This window comes from Excalfactoria chinensis, chromosome Z (genome assembly GCF_039878825.1).
Source record: "Excalfactoria chinensis isolate bCotChi1 chromosome Z, bCotChi1.hap2, whole genome shotgun sequence".
In the NCBI taxonomy this organism is placed as follows: Eukaryota; Metazoa; Chordata; class Aves; order Galliformes; family Phasianidae; genus Excalfactoria; species Excalfactoria chinensis.
This window is the reverse complement of record NC_092857.1, coordinates 34,111,266-34,134,418: the sequence shown is the minus strand read 5'-3', so window position 1 is coordinate 34,134,418 and position 23,153 is coordinate 34,111,266. Positions and strand designations below refer to the sequence as shown.

At 34.9% G+C, this 23,153-nt stretch overlaps 1 protein-coding gene across 1 annotated transcript; it reads right to left on the bottom strand.

Annotated features, from left to right (window-relative positions):
• Positions 1–2,964: 2,964 nt before the first annotated feature.
• ANXA1 (annexin A1) lies at positions 2,965–19,387 on the bottom strand. The gene is made up of 13 exons (XM_072359689.1): positions 19,198–19,387; positions 15,920–15,998; positions 13,450–13,543; positions 12,568–12,662; positions 10,873–10,986; positions 10,114–10,204; positions 8,934–9,013; positions 7,961–8,017; positions 6,477–6,570; positions 5,805–5,900; positions 5,005–5,063; positions 4,086–4,208; positions 2,965–3,327 (listed from the first exon to the last, which is right to left on the bottom strand). Exons 2-13 carry the CDS (start codon positions 15,983–15,985, stop codon positions 3,268–3,270), a joined length of 1,029 nt encoding a protein of 342 aa, XP_072215790.1. The 5' UTR covers positions 15,986–15,998; positions 19,198–19,387; the 3' UTR covers positions 2,965–3,267.
• Positions 19,388–23,153: the final 3,766 nt, after the last annotated feature.

The following is a 23,153-nucleotide window of genomic DNA, read 5'->3' as shown; positions in this document are numbered from 1 at the left end:
GGAGTCCTTAGGATCTATGTTTCAAATTTGGTAGCGGACAATGTATGTCAGATTTTGTCCTTTGTTAGGTGTATAAGCAGGAGGAACAATCTCCTTTTACCTGTCTTAAGTATAAACTTATCTGCATTTAAAAATACTCTGTCTAAAGTGACTTATATTTAGAGCTTCAATTAATTTTCTCTTTTGATGCGCTTAGTAATTGGCATAGAAAACACTTCCTTATACACGCTTGTCAATTTACCACTTGTTCTCTCTATCCCCATTTGCTTGTGCACCATAGCTGCTTTGGACAGACTGCCCTTTCTAAATGCCAGGAAATTACTTAAGCCCTTAGGTGTTTCTTTAACTGGAACCCTTAATTATTGTTATTATTATAAAAGAAATATTGTTCCCCATCTCTCGTTCTGACCATCAGGAAATGTTTTCACAATGAAATGAGTGGTGCAATCAGTCTGTTTCACAAGTATTAACAGAAATCCTATATTTTTCAGTACTTGAAAATAATTTTGAACTGTAAAGTTGGATGCAAATTTGTCCTGGAAATGAGAAGTAGAGACAGTACATACTAACAGTAAGGATGCTTGTGAACTGGCCATATGACAGAAGTGTTCTTCTTTTAAAACTTCCCTTAAAAAACAACAACAACAACAACAAAATACTTTTGAAAGTAATACTCTCATTGTACAGAAAGCTTTGCCTCTTGGACAGAAATCAAAGTCTAAAAGGATTTAACTGAATGCAGCAGTAGTTAACCTATGATTACTCACTGACATGCAACTACATAGACACATGGCAATCCGTCTTCTTCAACAAAAGCAGTATTTATATTTGCAGAAATGGGACCAAACAGAATATACTCAAAATGGTGCCACTCTCGACCTTAATAAGGGCACACATGAAAATCTATTGAAATGTCTTACAATTAGGAGAGCTGCTGGAATGTAGTAGTTCAGTGTAATCATTTCCTTCTGTTCCCCAGATCTTCAAAACTCATACTCAGCTAGCAAGTACTCCTCTTTGTAATGCATTTGACTTCATACTGTCATCTCCTCATTTACACCTAACAAGACTTCCAAGTGCTCACTTCTTCAGATATTGAAGCTGAATAGCAAGAACAGGATCTCAAAAGACTCTTGCTACTCTTGAGGCCCATATGAACTTTGCAAAACAAGACTGGAAAAAGCCTGCTTAAGATACATACAAATTTTCTACCAATCCTCAAGCTATATTATTTTTTAAAGAAAAAGTAGCTTTTTTTAGGTGCGTTTTTGCATCTTTTGACTTTCCTGATGAATGTACATAGCTCTTGAAAAACAATTATTTCCTACACTGATGAAATCAGATTCTAACCTTCTGCAGAGCTGAAACACCTCTCAATTTCAAAATAACCCATGTGTTGCAAAAAAGAGTCTCCCGATTCAGGCCTAATAACTGACTTCTTGGAACTTAATTAGTTACGACCTAACTACAAACTACAGGCTTACTCTCTTTTTTCAAGGAGTGTTGAGTCTGGACACCTGCCTCTTGAGAAAGTGAATCTTTTGCAAGTGACATAATCAAAACATGCAGAGTGGTTTGTTCTGCTTTTCTCTGAAGCTTGTCAGTTAATGAGTGAGATCTCTTAAACAAAATTTGTGTGTGTTTATCTGTTTCTATGTTTCTCTGCTTTAGTTGACAACCATTATGTTTACTTGCCATAAACTCTTTTGCCTGACTCTCTCTATCCTATGAAGAAACAAGAATTATGACCAGAGTTAACTATAGTAGCACAGGTATATGTGTCTTGAAAAATACATGGGGTAGTTAAGAAAAAAAGAAAATAGTTGTCTCTGTGAAAGATATGTGGGAATATTCTATCCAGATGTCATCATTCTAATTTTTTTTTTCTATAATAAAATTTCAACTTTTCCAGATATCTATTTCTATTATCCTAGACCATTCCAGTGTGAAACTGACAGAGCTTGCAATTTTTATCACAGAACAGCCAAGATGATCTCTGATTTCCCAATAGCTAAGCCTGCTGTTCAAAGGAATATTTGGAAGCCACCCTAAAAGAGACCACCAACATTTGTACAAAACTAAGAATCAACAAGCCTAATTTCACCAGTGCACCTGGGGTTTATAACTACCTCATTAGGTATCTACAGCCTGGACAGTGACACAAAACAGAAAAATAGTGGTAATAATAGCAGGGTTTTGTACATTTGGAGATACTGTATAAGACCATCAGAAAACAAAACAAAACAAAACAAAAAAACAACAACAAAAAACAACAACAACAAAACCATGAACTGTAATTACTTCTTTCTTTTTTTTCTTTTTCCAACATAGAAACTATAAGCAATATATTTAAAGAGCAAGTCAAATATAACAGTTGCTTTTTCATGTATTAACATTTTTAACAAGTCATTTTCAGTTCATTTTTAACATCTGAGGTCCATAAATCTGACGTATCTGCCAATTAACCTGATTTATCCCGGGACCTCGACTGTCCGGGGGAGAGACACAAACATGGATGCCATGATGTCTTCTCTCAATTTATTGCTGCGTCAAATTCCTTATATACCATCCTAAATCCCGTGCAGACACGTATACCCGCTACACAAAACCCGATACACACGAGAGAACCTGTACAGACACCTACCTAAACCCCCTGCCCACTAACTCTTAATCTACAGGCCTAACTCAGCTATTCTAGAACACTCCATCTACGCAGAACTACTGTATGCACTCATAAATCCTTACAAAGACTGCTTAGTACCCCAACAATTAATCCTAGCTGAAATGAAAGAAAAAAGTACAAATTCAGCTATACTCTGATACTGTTATAATCTGTTTTGACTATTTAAATAATTTACCGTGTTTTTTGTTGTTGTTGTTGTTGTTGTTTTATTTATTTCATGTACTGTGTGTAGACAAACTGAAGTGAAGGAAGAAAAAAAAAATGAATCTACAAGCAAAATTCAGAGAAATTAATTTTATTCTTTAAAATTAGTTTGATTTTCTTAGATGAAAACTTCATTCTTTCATGATTAATTAAGCAAATAGAAACTTAATGACATTTGTTGACTTTAGATACATAGTGGTAAAAAGATTTATTCATTCCATACAGAATACATTCAGAGTTCCAGGTTTTCTACGTAAAAGCTGAATACTAAGTAGAGTTCCAAAGAAATCTCACTGTATGAAGTCTGTATATTATATAGGCAGCTAAGGCTAATATAAACATCTTCAGCAACAGGGCTTGGGTGCATCAGAGCAAGATACTTATTTATCACTTCCACATAAAGCCACCAGGATGGTTTCGTAATCCCCTTTGAGTTCATCCTGTCAAAGTTCAGAGAAGTACAATTGTTAGGATAATGGTCTCAAGAAAAATCAATTTCAGTACATTTACTAAACATATGACATTCACCTAAATAAATTCATCATTTTACAACACATATGTATAATCCACAGCATGAGCTTGAACTGAGTACCGTCACCGAAGTGAATTATTCATTTACCAGACTGGAGTAAAAGTAAACAAGACTGACCAATAAATAAATAAGTAATAAAAAAATTCTAGACATAAATGAAAAAAGAGAAATAGACAAGACTTAATGTCCAGGTGTTTTCCTTCATTCCACAAAGTGAAAATGCCTTCCTTGATCAATGACATCCAGTGTTCATTCATACTAAAGTACTACACACATTCGTTCATAAATCCAGTGTTAATCTGCACTAAAACAAGATGCACATGGTATCTACGATTATATGAGACATTAATAGCCCAGTGATACTGGATTCACCAAAGAATGCCTTACTCAGCCATGAGAAATAGATAACTCACTGAAATTAGACATGCTATGTTTTCTCAAGTTTGAATCTATCACACATTTACTGAAGTATTATGTACTGCAGACAACCTAGGCCTCAAGCCATTTGGATACAATCACCATTTTGTTTAAGGTGGTGAAATTTTATAGAAAATTACAGATAACACAGAGAGTTGCTCAGCTATGCATTACTCAGATGACTGAAAAGCATAAGAATTAACAAACTTTTTTTTTATCATTCTGTAGTTCACTCAAGAGAAAACCTACCATAATTGCTTGGCGAAGAGATATACCATACAGACTCTTATAATAAGCCTTGATCTCATTCAAGTCTATTTCATGGCGTGAAACCATGATTCTGATTAGCTGTTTGTGTCGTGTTCCACTCCCCTGTAAAAAGTTATAAACAAATAAACAAAAATTGGTGCTATTTAAGTCACTGATATATTTTCCTAATTAAGATTCTTTAAACCTTCTAGTTCCTGTGTAGTGAATTTTGTCTGTCTCCACCCTTGGACTTCTTTTTATGAATTTGTTTTAGTTGCTTCCTAAAAATACACAAGCCTTTCATCATGCTTGCTGAAAACCAGGGACAACCTAGATTTCACTGTAACATATTTTTGAGGTGAGTTTATTATTATTTTTTATTTATTTATTTTAATGAACTGTTATTTTCATGATTCTCCCAGGTTTTCATAGACTAGTCAAAGCCAATCATTATCAAATCACAGGAGTTTTATAAATTCCTGCATAATATACTGCTTCCTGAGCCATGTGTGCTGTAGTCAACTCAGGATCCAAAACAGTCAGATGTTTTGCCAAAGACTAAGCCCTTACAAGGTTCCCCTCCTGATCTGTAGTTGCTTTCCTATTTCATTATTACCAATATTTTAGTGGTTACAAAAAATATAAAAACATTCAGTTAGATTTCTGTTACAGCACAGAGTATAAGATGTATGTGTGAATGGACAGGTGCCTTCCTGAATACACTTTGGCAAATCAACAGTTCTTTCTATGGAAGGACACTCAGAAATTTCAAAGGCATGAAGTCAAGCAGAATCGCATTGGATTCTCCTCTGCAGTCTCGTTTTTATCACACAAAGATCTTAGAGATATCTAGCTCTATATTTTATTTTTCCATTCATAAAGCACACCGTGAACACAAAACGTTCTTTCTCAAGGTTACCTTCATTGCCAAGTGGAGTTTTTCAGCAAAGAAAGCTGGCTTGCTTGTGGCACACTTCACTATAATGAGACAGTGGAATTACTCAAGTATATTATAAATGGAGAAAGAAACAAAATCAAAAATCTGAAAAGAATTCTTAAAATATCTCAGTGTTCCCACTAGTATACACAGATAACCTGTTTATTTTTACACTTGTCTTCAAAATATGGGGGAAGTAGCAGTTCCTTTCCTGTTTCTGTTCAGAAGGCAATTCAATCATAGCAGAAAATTCTATTTACAATAAAGGCAGGACTGTACTTCCAAGCCTGCTGTCACAAAATTAAGAAGGATGTTGCAGTTCTTACAAAGAAAAAACATGTAAACATTCAGGTTCTCTACAGCTAAACTGGAGATTATGGCCTGATATTTTGTAAGCCCTTCACATCTGATACTAAGAGAGATCTGATTTGTTTTTATCCACAGAATGATTGACTGTGATGCAAAAGAGAAAAACAAGTTGAGGGTCTGCTTTCTTATCCTATCCCTGGTCCAAGAACAACAGTAATTCAAGTGGTTCACCTTACTGCTCATCGGGGTAATTTTGAGGGTCTTAATATACATCTTTGTCATGAATCTTATAATAGTAATTTCTTTAAGAACAACATTAAAGAAAATATATTATGTTTTCAATAATTATACATAGTTAATGTCTTGCTTTTCAATGAAGAAAAAACAAAATGGTTTTCCATTACTATGAAGTAAAAGTTAGTTTTTCATACAGTCAGCACACATCATAAGTTATTATCTACAGGAGTACTTACCAAGGGCAGTCAGACAGTTTTCAATATCACCTTTCAGCTCCAAATCAAGTACCTTGTTCATGTCATGCTTGCTGTATTTAGCATACTTCTGAAAGACTAAATGAGGGAAGAATACCCAGTGAGGATTGATGAAAATATAGTATTCTCATTCAAACTTGACCTCATTATTCTGGCTGCGCTGCTATGGCAATGGACATACATGATTGGTTGTAGGCCATCTTTATCATTTCCTTCAGCTACCACAGTTTAAACAAAAGCAGTACTGCATGACCTGGTGGCATCAACATGAGGAATAGAACTGTGCTAGGGTATGGGGCTCATTTTCACATTAACAGAAGAAGAGGTGATACAGTTATTCCACTGGAACCCATAAAGTTTTCTCACTGAGGGCAACCTGGTTTAAGGAGCTACACCATCCATACTGATTCACTGTTCTTGTGTTCACTAGATTTGTGAGACTTCAGAGCAACAGTTATGTTAATAAACAAAGTGATACTACTCTTTACTAGAGTGAAATGAATGGCAGAGTGTCCAACTGCACCGTTAGGTCATCAAGCATAACCTTCATAGCAGTCATTCTAACATCTTGGAAATCTACATAATCTTTGAATTTACGAGCAGGCCACATTCAAAACACAGTTCCTGTGAGGAAAAAAGTTTTACACATCCTACCCTTTCGAAGATGAGGGTAGCTTCTTGAAGTAAGAATGTTAATAAACACATTGATATCCGTCCCTTTTCTTTTCTCTCCTGCTTCATATAAGGCCTGTCATAGACAGAAAAATAAACTTAAGAAAAATAAATTAAATTAAAATTGTAAAGTTAACATCGATAGAGTAAAACCCATATAGAAGTAACGTATTCCTGTGGCTACCAGACAAACGGAGGTCACCATTTGCAGCAGAAGACTCTTGTTCATAACAACATACATAAATCCACACAGTCTCAAGCTCTAGATCGATCAAGTAATACTTCATGCTTTGCTTATGGCATAATAGTATGTAGAGAGTACTGTACAGATATAAATAATATTTTCAGATATCTTAGAACCACCATCTAGCCTTCCTGGGTAAGTTTCTTTCTTGAGTGAAGATTTTTTTTTTTATGTATCATGATATATTACAGTCTGCACAGAAGTTTAGGAGTGGCAGGCTTTCCTCAGAGTAATAAAATTAGCTCTGATCAACTAAACAAAACAAAAGAAAACAAAAGAAAACAAAAAAAAAAAAAAACAAAAAAAAAAAAAAAAAAAAAAAAAAAAAGAGAGAGAGAGAGAGAAAGAGAAGCTTATCCACTAGGTATTTCTTGTCTTTCCAGAAGTGACTTTAAAGTAAAGTAAGAATCAATCTCAGTAAATTTACCCACCTACTCAAACCTTTCTAGCAGTGTTAATTAAATGCCTTCACAGTGTAACAAAAAAGATTTAACAACGTTCCTTCTAAGTACTGGCAGTGAAGTCTCTGGACTTTGCTGGAAACTGTACTGAACTTTGGATCTCAGATGGAGTATTAGTTTACCAGCCTTTCATATGTAGGGCTGATGGCAAAACTAAATCCCTCAGATAGTGGGAATACAAATAACATTTCTCATAGACCTTTTCCCTGCAGGATTTAAAGTAATAATAATATAAATACAGTCCAGATTCAAACAGTAAGTGATGTGGGAATTTATAAGTGAAGACTTGGAACAGGCTGTAAAGGTTTAACAATGTATTAGCATGCCTGTCACACTAAAAGAAGAAAAAATAAGGGGAAAAAAAAGTTTATTTTAGAATTATGTAGAAAATTACTGTGATACTGACAGTAGCTGGTTCTTTGCCTACCCAAAAGCACATACAACTTATTTTAAACAGCATGCAAACAAAAAATTGTCTATTTTCTTCTAATACTGACCTCTACCTTAAAAACTATGAATGTCTTACACAAAGTAGAAGAGGTTTTGCAACATTTCTTAAGTTGTCTATTAAATGTCTCATTTCAGCCAGCAAATCTCATGAACTTTGGAAAATAGCACCCCTCAGAAAATATTGCTACATAATATACAACTGTTTGTCAAGTTCACATTGCACAAGAGGTGTGACAGAATATTTACAGCCAAGCAGAATTTGTAATCATGTCAAATAAAGAAACTCTGCTGAGTGCTAAGTGTGGTCTTACCCTGGCATCATTGTCAGCAAGATCATCATTCACATAAGGATCTTCAGATCGGTCACCCTATATAAAAATAAGAAAATTCACTGTTAGTTAAAATAATCCAGTTTAGTAAAATTCAGTATTTTAGAGTTCTGGTCTACCATACTCATGAAGAACTCAATATAGAACTGCAGACAACTGCAGTTATATTACTTATTCTGTGAGTAAGCTGACATTTTTGTTAATCAGTCGGAGCTCCCATTTCTGGGGCCACCAACAATGTATTTCTGAAATCATGCATTAGAATCCGTTGATACGAGTGTCTTAATGTTAAGTTACAATCTTTAAAGCTGTGACATGCTTTCTGATGACCACTGAGTAGACTTTTTCTAAGGTGATTTAAAAGGAAAACCAAAAAACTAAACCATGCACAGGAATGAATCATAAAATAATCCTATGTACATATACAAGCTTCACATGCATGTACTCAGCAGTGTTGGCACCAAATATTCATGTATTCTAAAAAGTTATTTTTACTTCTTAGCTCCCGTGCTTCAACTGAACTGCTTTTGAGCATCCATTCACAATAAGTAAATACATACATGCATACATAAAATATATCAATTTATTAGGTCCCTGAAACTATCTCACAGTAGTCAAAAAGTTTCTCACTCTACTCATAAGCATTTATTCCTTTTATATTTCTAATCAATAGATATTCTAACTGTTTTTTTCAAGTGCTAAAAGATAGCTATCAAAAAACTTAAACATCAAATTAACAAATTATAATAAACAACACATGCATTTCTTTAAAATCTTTCTGAGATAAATGTTATTGTAGCTTGTTGAAGAATCTTTGCATATGATCTATGTTATATGAGAAAAAAAGGAGCACAAGGAAATTAATAATTCTTAAATTCTTATTTATTTCATGAGTTTAACATAATCTTGACAACATTACTGCTAATGTCACTGAAAATGTTTAAGTACAACATACCTTGGCTAGAGTAACCAAAGCCTTTTGAAAGTCTCCAGATGTATCAGAAATTATATCTTGTGTCAGATCTCTCTTCAGTACTGAAATCAAATGAAAAAAAATCAGTTTGTTTTAATCCATGACATTTACATTACTTTTTTCCCCCCATCTTTCCTTTAATATGCCCAATAGAATTGTAGTTTTCTCTTGTTTCATTTTGAGAAAATAGATATTTTTGTATGTTTACTTCTTAACCCTGGGATGTGCTCTGAAATTGGAGGCTAAACCCAAAAGCTGTTGAAAAAGTTCACCTTAATGTTCTAACACTTAGACTCTTGCTTGTGAGACTGAGGTGAAAAAAGAAAACAAAAACAAAAGCCCCAAAACCTTGAAACTTTGAGAGAAATTTGTCTCTCATTTTTACATTTGGATGCTTTTGTTCAGCACAAATTCATCTGAAAAATAATTTAAATAAATAAATAAAACTGTTATTCTAGGTTTCTAACTGAAACTGTTTGATTGGAAAAGTTGCTCATCATTCCATAAAACATGAGTTAATTAGACAACATTGACCAATGGCAGCAAATAATATGTATATGGGAGAAGACACAATATGTTTTAGTTACCTCTCTGAACATTCTCTGCCTTCAGTTCATTGATTGTTCCTATCCTTCAAATTATAAGTGTTGTTAATTCAGTATATTTTTGTCAAGGTCAGTAAGATGATCTTTCAACCCAAGCCATTCTATGAAAGGATCTTAAGAAGGAAGACAAGGCTTAGCAATGGAAAAAGAGAACCACTGGGGTTTTCCTTGTGTTGTATACAAGGCAACTAATGCATTAATCATTTCAAGAAATAGAGTTCTAGCTGGAATCATGAGTCTTTTCCTAATTTACTGAGACAAATGTAAGCCAGAATTCATCACTATTCCTTCCCTACATCTCCTTCAGTCTTATATGAAGTTTTACTTGCCTCCTAAAATGTAAGCTCCTCTTTGAGAAGTAAGGTTCCTACAGAATTTAGAGAAGATATGCATAACCCACTCTCGATTTTTTTTCACTCCAGGAATTAAGCTTGCACAGATCTGTTCTTTATGAGCGCTTTGATAAATAAATAACAGAGACGTGAATCATTATGGGAGAGGGCTTGGCCATCATTCAGTCCTACATACCATTATACTTCCTTGTTACTCTGAATTACCTTCTTTGTAATATCTGCTGGCTTCTCTGATGTCTCTGTTGTTTCTTGATGCCAGAATCTCAATTAAAGTATCTTCATCAGTTCCAAGCCCCTGTTAAAAATGATTGAATTTTTAAAATATATTCTTTATTGTAGAAAACTCACAATTTAGAAAAAAATAATATATATATATATATATACATATATATATATACATGATGAGAATCACAGAACAAGACATACAAAGGAAAAACCTTTTCCTTTCATTAAATATCACAATTTCATCTCATTTAGAACTCATTTTTTGGCATCAAATATCATGATGACAACCAATGGAACTGTTAAAGTGACCAAGCAACATACATAAAAAAAGAAAAAAACAAACAAACAAACAAACAAAAACCAACATAAAAACTGGTGAAAAATTCCTCTTTTATGCCTCTATTTTAGCATAAGTAAACACATATGTGGATATAGTGGCATTCTAGCACTTCACCAGCATCTGCTTTCCAATTTGCTCAAAACTAAAAAAAAGCTAAAGATAAGAGCTAGATTTATTATTTGTAATTTAGAACAATCTACTCCAACTTCAACTTGAATCAGCAGAGAATGCTATCTTGTTTCTAGTGACTGGTTGTGGATTACCAGTATCAATGTATTTTATAAAACCGGGATGAAATTAATATTATACACAAACTTATACAGTGTTCATCCAGTGGCACTTAAAGGACCTGAGAGTTATTTATTTTAGCAAAAGCTTCTCTCAATTTTTTGCCTTACCTTCATAGAAGCCCTTAATTCTTCAGCATCAAACTGAGCTGGAGTTTTGAGAAGAGCAACAACGACATCTTCCAAGTGGCTTTTCAGCACCTTTTTCAAGTCTTCTTCCAGACTCTATAAACAATAAGGGAGAAACTCTGTGTCTTGTTTTTAACTCAGAATTAATTTTCTTCATACTGATTAGTATGCTATGTTTTAGATTAAGGAGAAAGATAATGCTGACAACAGAATATTTTAGATTTTGTAAAGTAGTGGTTGCATTAAGTCAAGGATTTTTCAGTTCTTACTGCCCAGCCAGCAAAGAGTTTGGTCATGCATAAGAAGTTGGAAGGTTTCACAACCAAGACAGCTGATCCAAATTTTTCAAAGGGTATCTTCTACATCACATACATCTTGGCATCATGTTGAACAATAAAACTGGGTGCAGTCAGACATAGCATTGAAATTGCTATTGGTCAGGGACTGGCTATGTATTTGTTGGAAGTGGTGAGCAGTTGAATTTTGCATCACTTATTTTGTGTGCTCCTTTATTATTGTTTCCTTTTTCCTTTACTTTTCTGTTCTGTTCAACTAAATTTATTGCAACCTACATGTGTGACCCATTCTCAGATTCCCTCCCCAGTCCCACTGAGGGAGGAGTGAGAAAGGAACTGTGTGCTGCTTATCTTCCTGTCAGGTTACACCACAACACTATGAAGCCAGTATATTTTTTTAAACTGCTGTTCTGCCACAACATGAAAAGTAGTCTAATCTGTGATAAATTTTAGTGCACGTCATACTGCTAGCCATGAGAAAGAATTACAAACCTCTTGAAACTTCTGATTTGTCATCTTAATGTTAACTAAAGAGGCAGGGTTTTACAGCAAGTATTCAGGACACAGTTCACCCATTGCCCATCACAGAATTACAGAACGGCTGAGGTTGACATGCCCATTTGGAGGTCAACTGGTTCTACTCCCCTGCTTAAGCACTGACATCCAGACCAGTTTGGTGAGGAACATGTCCTGATGGCTTTTGAAGATCTACAAGGAGGTTTCATAATCTCCCTGGGAAACTTATTACAGTTTGTGCCCATTGTCTCTTGTCCTGTTACTGAGCACTACTGAAAAGAGCTCGCCTCTCTCTTCTTTGCATCTTAAGTTTTGGTGTACAGTAATTTTCAGTCTTCCCAATTAGAGGGATTATTTGTTTTGCTATGAAGAAGCAGAAGCTCACTGTTGCCTGTACTGTTCTCATCAGTGTCGATCTAACTGTGAAACAGCTTTATAGTCCTCTATCTTTTCCATACCATTTGATGTTCTACCTGGACACAAATAAGTGGTGAATATTTGGCCCCTAAAGTTCCCTTCTTTATTCCTCTCATTCCCTCTACAGACCGGCTCCCAAGTGTTAGTAAACATAAACATTCACTCTGATTTTGCAGCATAAGAAATGCTTTGAAAAATTTAAAACATAGAGATCCAGAAGTTTAAAATTTATCTTTTGATTTCAAAAGAATTGCCATTAGGATTGCCAAGTATTATCAGTGACAACATAGTCTCAGGATTACTATCACTGCTACAGTTTTCATGAACAAGAAAAGACAGTATCACTGCTATATTTTGTTCTACAAGGTAAAAGCTGTTATACTGTAACTGCCAGGATCAATATTACTATTCCACAAGCACATTTAAACTCAACTTAGTTATACTGTACCTTTCCCTTTGCCTGTTGATAGGCAGCTTTGATCTGCTGACGTTGAGCATTTGTTCTTTTAGTCAAGATGTCAATGATGGTGCCTTCATCCACACCTATAAATTACCAAATGACTACCAGATTAGAAATGTTATAGTGCACCATCAAATACTTGTTGTATTATTTGCTTGTACTGTGTCACATTTTGATTGCTTGACACAGCAAAGTTTAACCAAAAGGAAAACTGTAGTCATCTATTGAGTTACAAGAGATGCCATGAAGAAACCTGGTTAATTCCCATAGAACTCAGAAGCCTATATTTCTACAGTTTAGTATAAAAAGTCTGAAAGTGATCTGAGGGCATAACTAAGTATATATATATATATAAATAAGTAACAGAATTAGATAGCATACTCATTTAAACTCAGCAAGCTAAACTGAAAAAGGTTTCAAAGCACAGTTAAAGTGTCAAATGTTAACTTCATTAAAGAGAGAAATGTAATAGAAGCACACACTACTTAAAAATGTAATGTGGGCATATCCACTGTCCATTGATTCTATGGAAGTCAAATTATGAAAAGACTCAATATGGTATGGTATCTTCAGTGATTTTTGTTTTGTTTTTTTGTTTCTTTGGTTGTTTTTTGTGATTTATTTTTTTTATGTTCTCCAGAAACTATATTCAAGAAATTAATGACCTTTAATTAGTGTTAAGACCTGAAATTGTAATTTGATGTTAGACTATCAAAGAGCAGGAATTTTTATCAGGTGAACTAACTAGATGTCTTGCTGGGCTTTTAAAAGTTGAGTCACCTCTACTGCTTTCCATTCCCTGTGGCTCTGGTATTTCATTCAGAGCTATTCTCAAGATTTTACAGCACATTAAGCATTTACTCCACTTACCTTTTACAGTAATAGCCTTATCCAAAGCAGAAACATCAGCTGAAGGATCAAAGTTTGGGTAAGCATGTACTGAAGAGCCACCTTTTGAACTTTTCTACAAAACAAACAACAAAGACAAAAAAGCTAATTAAAACAATATTTATGCACAGAAACAGTTTTACTTGCCTTACACAGTCATGCATTTGGGACTGTTTACCAAGGACTATAAAGGAAAAAAAAAAAAGCTTTTAATTGCAAAATAGATGTAATATGGTATGATCTGTTTTTATTTTTGTTGGAATTTTTTTTCCCAAATTCCTACTATTAAACAGAAAATAACATATATATTCTTCATAGTATCATAGTATCATAGTATTGTGCGAGTTGGAAGGGACCTTAGAGATCATCGAGTCCAACTCCCGGGATTCGAGCCCTCTGTGTAGCAGAGCGGCACTTCTACCCCCTGCTCCACAGGGGGGATTCGAACCCGGGCCCCCTGGTGTTGCAAACGGGAATTCTACCTCTGCGCCACCGGGGCACACAATATTCTTTTGAATTCTTACAGACTTTTTTGAGTAATCTGTGTCCTTCAAAATGAAACAGTCTCCTAGAATATTCTAGGAGAATATTTCATAGCTCCCATAATAATGTAATTATACCAGTTTTAAAGTCCACAAAATGACAAATTCTACAGCTGTTCTCAGCAATGTTCTACTGATTTTCTTGCTCACTGCATGCAAATTGACTTGTACATCATATAAAGTGACTTCTCAACTGATTCACACATCTCAGCCTATAAGCACTTATTGCATGCAAGGTCTTGGAGACAAGATCTGGTTCTCATGCTACAGGGAAGTGGAGAATTATTACCCAATTTATTTGAAGCATGAGATGTAAATAACCCTTTTTTTAGAGGCATTAGCTATTGGTTGACTAAGGTGAATCCATACTAAGATTCTAGACACTCCCTAAGTAATGGCTAAAGGACTCTGGGAATAACAAGGAATGATAAATTCCACAATATGACCAATTATGTGGCTTGCCCCAACATTAGCAGGGTATGTAAACTCAATAGCACTATCTAAACAATTGTATTCACTACATTCTGCAGAAAATATGTAATACCTTGAAATCCTTGGATGAAATATGAAATAAATTTCCCTTTCATATGATATCTGTAGTGATATTTTTATAGCAAAAGTGAAGTTCAGCTAAAAATTTTTAGAATCAACTACAACATTTTATCTTAACTTCAAGAATTCTCTATTGTTTTTCTGTTTTTTAAGAAGTCCAGCACTTGGCAAGGTCTTAGGGATACATGCTTCACATACAGAATTCTGTGCTGTTTTTTTGTACACCTGTAATGCTGAGTTAAATATTCAAAGCATAAATTTTAATAGAGCTGTGACTGCATACTTAATAGCAACATCCCTCATAATTAAAATAATAATAAATATCAATGTGACTTGCATAGCAAGACTTGCATAGCAAGACAAGAAAGCACCGAATATGGTGCTTGTTTCCACAGCAGGCTAGCTTACTGTTTCTATACTGATATCCATGACAAACATATCAACCACCCAGGCAAAAACCCTCTATAATCTTCATAATGAGAATGACTTAGGACTCTGTGAATGCATGTGTAGAACTATGGTAGAGGTAACATTTTGTGTACAAAATACAGTCCAGGTAAAATCAGAAAAATCAGAAAGTGGGAAATCCATGAAGATCCACATCACAAAACAATATTTACTGAAAATGACCTCTACATTCTATTTTCTTCAAGATGAAATTTGCTTTAAAGTTCTCCTGTGGCTTCATAGTGTGCCTCATTGCTGACACTCATTTGGAATTCTGTTATGGCAGGCTGGAGTGCAATGGAAAGGGATCTGAGAAAAACTCTCCAAATCCTCCTATTGCGATAGTTCTTTACTCATCACCGTGAATATTCCTTCTAACCAGGATCAGTACTGATCATTTGAGATGTTTTACTACATAAGGTGATCTTTCCCACCCGTGACAGTAAGTCATGTAGTAATGTTTATTTCCTCCTTTGTGTTCCAGAGCTCCAAGAACTGATATCCTGTATTTCAGACTAAGCACACATTTTTCTTATGTGTCATCAGAACAGGCTGTTACACATACACACTCTATAGATTAGATTACTGCTTTAAGGAGGAAGACTTCAATGTATCAGTGACTGTCCACCAGAAGTGGCAGTTCCATTACAGCAACTAGTTCTGCCTTGAAACCAATTTGTACAAATAAAGGTCTTTTGTTTATTTTTTTAAATATAATTATAATAAATATGTGAATAAAATATTAAAATATTATTATATTAGGATGCAACCAAATTGACTTCCAGTTCTAAACATATGGAATTTTGCCATTGCTTTTCCTTCCTTTTTGAGTATTGAAGACAGTCAGTAGCATATGGCTTTCAGACACTTCTAAAAGCACCAGGAAATAAGTATATAGTGATAGCACTTACAATACATTCCTGCTCCCGGTTGTCCATGAACCATGCTTGCTTCAGAAATTCTGATACCATAGCCATGTTGATAGAGTCTCTGGGGAGAGATGCATCAAGTTACAAAACATTTTTCCACATTTTCATCACCAATGGAAATCAAGATTTTCCATTAATAAAACATTTCCTCTTAAAGTGAGTGAGCAGGGCTTTGTTTCCCAAGTAGTGCTATTGGAAAATGGTAAACTTTTGTTTACACTTCACAGGTGACACTGTGGTTGGCAACTTACTGCTCAGTTGTACACACTTATGCTACTCTCAGAAATTTTGGATCAAAAATAGAAAAGTAATCTATATGCATGGTTGGTATGGCAGTATCTAAGCACTGATTTTCAAAGGAATGTTAACAGAAACAAATTAAACCTCTGTCTTTCTCATTTGTTAAGGTATAAAATTGTTCGTGTATATTTCTAACTATTTGATTCTGTTAAAATTCAGTGTTAAACAATGTTTCTGTTGTTTATTGAAACTGGAGGCCTTGTGTGTTAAGGCAAAAAATATTCTCTTGCTAAGTATACTCTGATGTACTTTCTTAAAATATCTTCTTCTTAAGAAAGATAAGTACAAATAGTCTCACATACACTATCACATACACTGTTCCTGATTTCTTACATACTTCCTCCAATTAAAAAAAAAAATAAAAATATCTTTTCACCAGTCAAATATGAGTCCAGAATTTCCATGACTTGACACTGACCAATGAAAAATAATGAATTGTTTGTGATATAACGACATCATTGTGAAGAATATTCTCTTTCCTAGTAAAATCAGTGATGGGACAGAGCATAATTTAATCTTTTATCAAATAAAGTATTTTTCAGTCAGCTCAAAGTTGATGTTTTTTCATCAAAATACAACTTTTCCAATGGAAACGCCAAGAAAGTGGTTTTAATGCTTGTTTCTAAAGCTTATATGTAAACAATAGGATAAAAATAACTTTGCTGGTTAAACTAATTTAGAAGAACTTTTCACATTATGAAAAAAAGAAAAGAAAAGAAAAGAAAAGAAAAGAAAAGAAAAGAAAAGAAAAGAAAAGAAAAGAAAAGAAAAGAAAAGAAAAGAAAAGAAAAGAAAAGAAAAGAAAAGAAAAGAAAAGAAAAGAAAAGAAAAGAAAAGAAAAGAAAAGAAAAGAAAAGAAAAGAAAAAGAAAAAGAAAAAGAAAAAGAAAAAGAAAAAGAAAAAGAAAAAGAAAAAGAAAAAGAAAAGAAAAGAAAAGAAAAGAAAAGAAAAGAAAAGAAAAGAAAAGAAAAGAAAAGAAAAGAAAAGAAAAGAAAAGAAAAGAAAAGAAAAGAAAAGAAAAGAAAAGAAAAGAAAAGAAAAGAAAAGAAAAGAAAAGAAAAGAAAAGAAAAGAAAAGAAAAGAAAAGAAAAGAAAAGAAAAGAAAAGAAAAGAAAAGAAAGCTATTTTCAGTGACATGCACTGTAATATAATGAAGGCCTTAGGGCACAGGTAATATAGAATACATACAACATTATTTTTAAAAGAGAAAAAAAAAAAGTGATGTTTACTCTGCAAATGTATGTGTGTCATTTATACTCTCTGATTAACATGAAGGAAACAGGGTCATTTAAAGCAACAAACTTCTAGGACCATGCAGTGTGGCTGCAACTCAGCCGTCTCTTTTCCTTACTACAAAATCACAATTTACTTCCAGGCTCAGATGCCAACAGGCAGCCCTTCACAGTCCCCCTCCAGCTCAGCTCCACCCTTTTCTCCTCTTCCAAGATAGCATCAGCTGTTCCCCAGAAAACTCATGATTTTGTGCCCTTCCCTCCACCTTGAGGGCACAAAAATCTCTGTCTACGCTGCTCAAAAGCCTGAAACTGGCTCCAAGTCTATGTTTATGTTACCTGCAGTAGGTGTCATCTAGGCAAATGATCAGAATATTGTGTGGGTTGTGAAGACCATCTTTTACAAATGTCACTTCCCAAGGATAAGAAAGACATTCTTACGAAACTCTTCGAAACATTTTGTCAAGATTACGGTGAATCCTTTATTACCATTCTATTAACATTCTATCACAAGTATATTTGGTCAGATGAAGTACTGTAGTACATGGATTTTTGTTGCATTTTATAAAAGCACATATAAAGTCTACATGCAGAAGGCTGAAACTGTTTTAAAATCATCATTCTGTGTTGGATAACTAGAAAGAAAGGCTACTCTAGCCTACACTAACCTGGAAAAAGAAAAAGAAAAAAATAGTAATTTTGTTCATGCATTTTACCGTTGTGAATTTGAATGGTCAGTGTTATAACTTGAATGAGAAATTAGAGATCCAGATAGAAAACTCTAGTTGTTCCTTCACAATAATCACTGTAATGTCACATTCTGTTTCTCAGTATCCAGAGTTGGACATATTCCATTTTTTAAAGGTTTTGAGAAAATGCACAATATTTGTTGAAAATATTTTACTTTGTTTCCTCAGATACAGCTGTGTGTCAAACTACACTACTCTATGTTTATTTAACCATAAAAGACATATAACTTCTGGTACTGTCCAATGCTAGTTACCAGGATCTTGATATAACTTCCAGGTATCAAATCATATCAGAAAAGCAGGCAGTAGACATAACAAAGTTTCCTTTACAGTGGGAAAGTCTACTGAACGCAAATAACACATCAGTAAGAAAAACAACCTCATCTTTGGAAAACCCAGTGGAAAGAGTTAGCAGAACAAACCCCAAATGATGTGTCTCCTGCATACGTGGCATTTGCCTAAGTTATGAGCTGTAAAAACAGAGTTGTTCTCTTATGTCTCTCAAAAATTCTTTGCCTCATTTTCACTCTTTTATGAGGAAAGATTCCTTTACAGTCCCAAAGCAGCAAACTGTTTCTGAAGTAATAGCAACTACTTCTGAAGTTAGCATACAAAGCACTTTTTTTTTTTTTCCAGCAACCCAGCAATTCCAGTTTTACTGCACAAAGAAAAAGCACAAGAAACAGCCTAATCTAAATAACCTTAATTTTAATCATTTAAGCAACTTATCTTTAATTCGTTGTGTAAGGATGAAAGAAAGTAAAAACAAACACCACCAACAAAAACAGTGATTGTCCAAGACCTCCTCTGCAGATGAAATATTTTAAAACAGAAAGAATTTCTTCTGCCCACACCCATTTTTTCCTGTGATAGCAGATCCAACCCACAGAAAATTGTACCAGGTCTCTTGAAAAACATACTAGACAGTTCTTAAAGTCTGTCAGGTCTACAGACAGCAGTAAAGAACTACAAAACTTACCTTCCTCTTCACAAGTATTACTTTTCAGGATGGCGAAGCCAAGATAAGAGTGCAGGCAGCTAGTGAGGCTTTTATTGTGCCATGCAGGAAACCCCACCTAGCAACCAGAGTGTTTCTACAGCCCCAGCAACTGGCTGCTTTCTGCTAGCAGCTAAATCTGATTGCTGTCCAAAACACGGAACCACACACCAAAAAAAAAAAGTCATTGCAAAACTATGTGCTGGGAAAGCAGGAACAAAATGGGAAAAGACAATTAATGAGTGCTCCTTGGTAGCTTTTCTCCCCTGCCTTGCCCACGTCCCTCACTGTAGCAACTGACTTAAGTCTTTCAATATGAGGAGAAGAAAAATATACTGAATTACATTTTGACATATCTGAAACAATTTTGAAGTTATCTCCTTCCTCAGAAAACTTTAGGAGAAAAGTCAAGAACTGAGTAGAAAAGTATCAGTGTAGGTTCAACTGTCTACCAAATTCCAGTGTCTATTATCTCATCTTTTTCTGTTCATGAACTCAGGAGAGAAGAATTCCAAGAATAAGATACTGAAACTGAATAACCTTACAGTATATCAAAATAGTTTTTTTTGTTGTTTTGTTATTGTTTTCCTTTCATGGAAACAAAACACCTGGAACCAGGCAGGCTTAATAGAAAGGCAACAATTTAGACTCACGTAATTAAAATTTGTTGGAACACTCAGATTACACTCTGAAGTTCAAAGTGTGAGAGGTTTGCACAAGGCAAGTGAGTTTTCAGCCTGCCAGAAGCGATTTTCTACAAGTGCTTCCTCGCTGTACTGACCAGGCACTTCTTCCAGAGCACGTCCTTCACAACACCATGTGGTGTACCACTAACATCTCAGGTTGGCTCAAAGCATTATGCCATTAAAGAATACCACTTCCTGAAACAGAAACATCTGTCCCTACCTGTCTGGCTTCCTAAATGCCTTTTGCCTCGCTTTCTGCTGATCAGAATCTGCTGAAATACGCTGATAACTTCAGAAGGAGGATGTGTGGCTGATACTGAGAAACATGTGTGAGGAGAATGAAGATGAACAGATTTTGTGAATTACAGTGTATTCCTGCCAATTCCTTAAATAAAAAATCATTTCATTGCAAATTTTTCTTAAATCACACATATAGTACAGCAAACGCAAGCCTTGCTCTGCTGAATATAGCATTACCTAGTATTGTAGAAGCTGTAGGAGCCCTGTGTATGTACACTGCAGTTTGGTTGCCAGGCCTCAGTCAGCTAAGGATCAGCCAAGCCAGGGCCCTCATCCCACTGGGAGCATGGCCAGAGCCTATGTAGTACTGTGGGAGGTAGTGCTCAAGCCCAGTGTAAGGAGCTGCACCCCTGGACTTGACCTTGCCCCAACCACCACCACCCTGGCACCTAGCAGCCAGTCATCCCCATGCCCATCTCCACCCTCAAGAAGATGCATGGTGCCCAGGGATGGAGCTACCCTCATGCCTGATGGGGTTTTAGGGCAAAACAAACTCCCAGGTCCTTCTGTAGTATCTGCATGGAGAGCCACTATCAGCTCTCAGGGTCTCCCCACATTCTCAGCTCTCTGGTGAAAGTTTGCACTTTTTTTTTTTTTTTTTTTCCTCCAAAATTCACATACTATTTGACAAGGGTATTTCAGATATTTTCAGTATACTGAATAGTTGAGAGCTGTAGGAGTTGACAGTGATACTGTGAACAAGCTGTCTAGTTGCTTTCCATTTTGTTTATTTATTTATGAACTGTGAAGGATATATTACTCCTGCCCTCCTCACCTTCATATGAGTACTAAGCCGACAGTCTTACTTCAGTCATTTTGGGTATGCAGTTTATACTCTTTTATCAGGGGAATGTTTGCCTTGTCTATCACCAAACATTTATAATTGCAAAGTTTAAATGGAAAAGCTGGAAATGTGTGTGTATTCTGGGTATTCCTAAGTTTTCTGAAGTGCAGAAATAATAAAGAAAAAAAAAAAAAAAAAAAACAGTTTGCACAGGCTCAGAGCTTCCTTGTTATTTATTGGCATTTTCTGAGGAAAGAAATTAAGACAGAAACATTTGCTCCAGATCTGAAAGAGAAGGAAATATTGTGTCACAAGTATGTAGTAAGACATTCCTCCCAGGCTGACTTTGTTTTCTAAAACTCTTTCTCAATAATCAGACTATTGTTCCATTTTCACTGCAGCATTTTAACGCTTTTTTTATACTCTATTGTCTATCAGGCTTGTCTTCCTACTTTCAGGCTGATTTGACATGAAGGCATTTCACTTCATTTCTTTTCAGGATCTGGTTGTATGAGCACTTTCTGCTCTTTTAAAGGGTGGAGATGTTGAGTCATCTTCTTCCTGTAGCTGAAGTGAGTCACCAGCTGATAGCCAGAGAGCTTAATTGTACAAAAAAAATAAAAAAATAAAAAAATAAAAAAAAAAATCGTATACTTAAAAAAAAAAAAAAAAAGCAACTTAACTGGAGGAAGCTTTAGCATGCAATGTTTAGTCTTTAATAGTAAACCCATCGCTTGTTTCACAGAGTTGTGCAGATCTTCAGGATCTGGTATTCCTTTTCCAGAAGTGGCAAAACATGCAGCCACTGACACTGTGTAAGAGAGATATAAAAACCTCTTTATTTATTTTTAAACTAGGTAAGATAAATCTTAAATGCTGCAATTATCACTATTTTGATATAATAGTTAGCCCAATATAGAATACAGTTTATGCTGAGAGAAAGAGAAATGTATGCAATATGCAGTAAAAGTAGAAAAACAGTCACTTTTCATGATCTGGTTAATTCAACTTTACCAAATATACGTCCTAAGGCTGACTCAACTGAGCAGATAGAATTGCCCCAAGTTTTTCATACTACACAAGATGATAGCACAATGATTCAGTAATTTAGTTGAAGTCTGAGACAGGAGCAACAATCCTTACATCTATTCCAGAGGGTAACACTTCCCCTTCTCTAACTCTGTGGCTATTCTACTGGGAATTCTTTAAAGAGGAATTAAGTTTGGGAGTGTTTGGGAAAGGATCGTTCTACGTGTGTTCAGACAAATGACCTCAATTTATTAGTGACCTTCAGTTTAACTACAATATAAATATTAAGTGAAAACTGATGCTAGAAAACTGAATTGTTCTGAATTAAAATAGTATTTTCCTGCAAGAACTGAGTCAGACAAAAAGTCATAAAACATAGATCTCTGCCTGTTTTCCACCAGATCTGTCATTCCTTTTGTGCAAGTTGAGGACAAACCAGAGACACCTGGAATCTAACTCTCTCATGTTTTGCACATTGTGATTTTAATTAATCCTCGCTAGTGTTTACCCACATCCTATGAAGCTGAAGAGAAAAAGACTACTCCACTTCCTTATACAGCAAGGCCCTACAGGGCAACTAGCTGTACTCATATTTCAAATAACAGATACAGTAGTAAAGACTATATACATTCAAGAACATGAAGTGTTGGTGCTTTATGAATTACACCAGTCCTACCAAAGGGCAGTAGTACTTTCAACAGAGCATTCTAGTGACCCTAGTGCACACCCAAGTGCCTCCTTCATTAGTACATTTTTACTACTTTACTAAATTCTTAAAGCAAGCCTCAATTACATTGTTCTGAAAAATATATTTTCTGTGTACCGAAGTACTGCCTTCTCAGATTTTATCTCTTACTTTAATATTACATTAAATTTCAATTAGATTAAACTTCAATTGTAGAGAAAATAGCTATATTATCTATTCATTCACATCTAATTAATATGACTATAGACAATCTACTTACAGTCTGGCTGTGATGTTTTGTATCCATATTATCTGATGTCATAGGCTGGGTGGTATAGAGTTTCAGCATAGACATATCTTCTTTGTAAGAGTCATCCTTGAATTAAAAAATAATATGTATTAGACAGCTAAACAAAACTGTGTTTTATCTGTGTGTTATCTGTTAAAGAATTTA

Coding starts and splice junctions, on each gene's coding strand:
- ANXA1 (XM_072359689.1), bottom strand. CDS start 15,985: ATGGCTATGGTATCAGAATTTCTGAAGCAAGCATGGTTCATGGACAAC. Junction 10,205..10,872: donor AATTAAGGGCTTCTATGAAG/GTAAGGCAAAAA, acceptor CATTTTTAACAG/GGGCTTGGAACTGATGAAGA. Junction 5,064..5,804: donor AAACTGTCTGACTGCCCTTG/GTAAGTACTCCT, acceptor GTCTCATTATAG/TGAAGTGTGCCACAAGCAAG.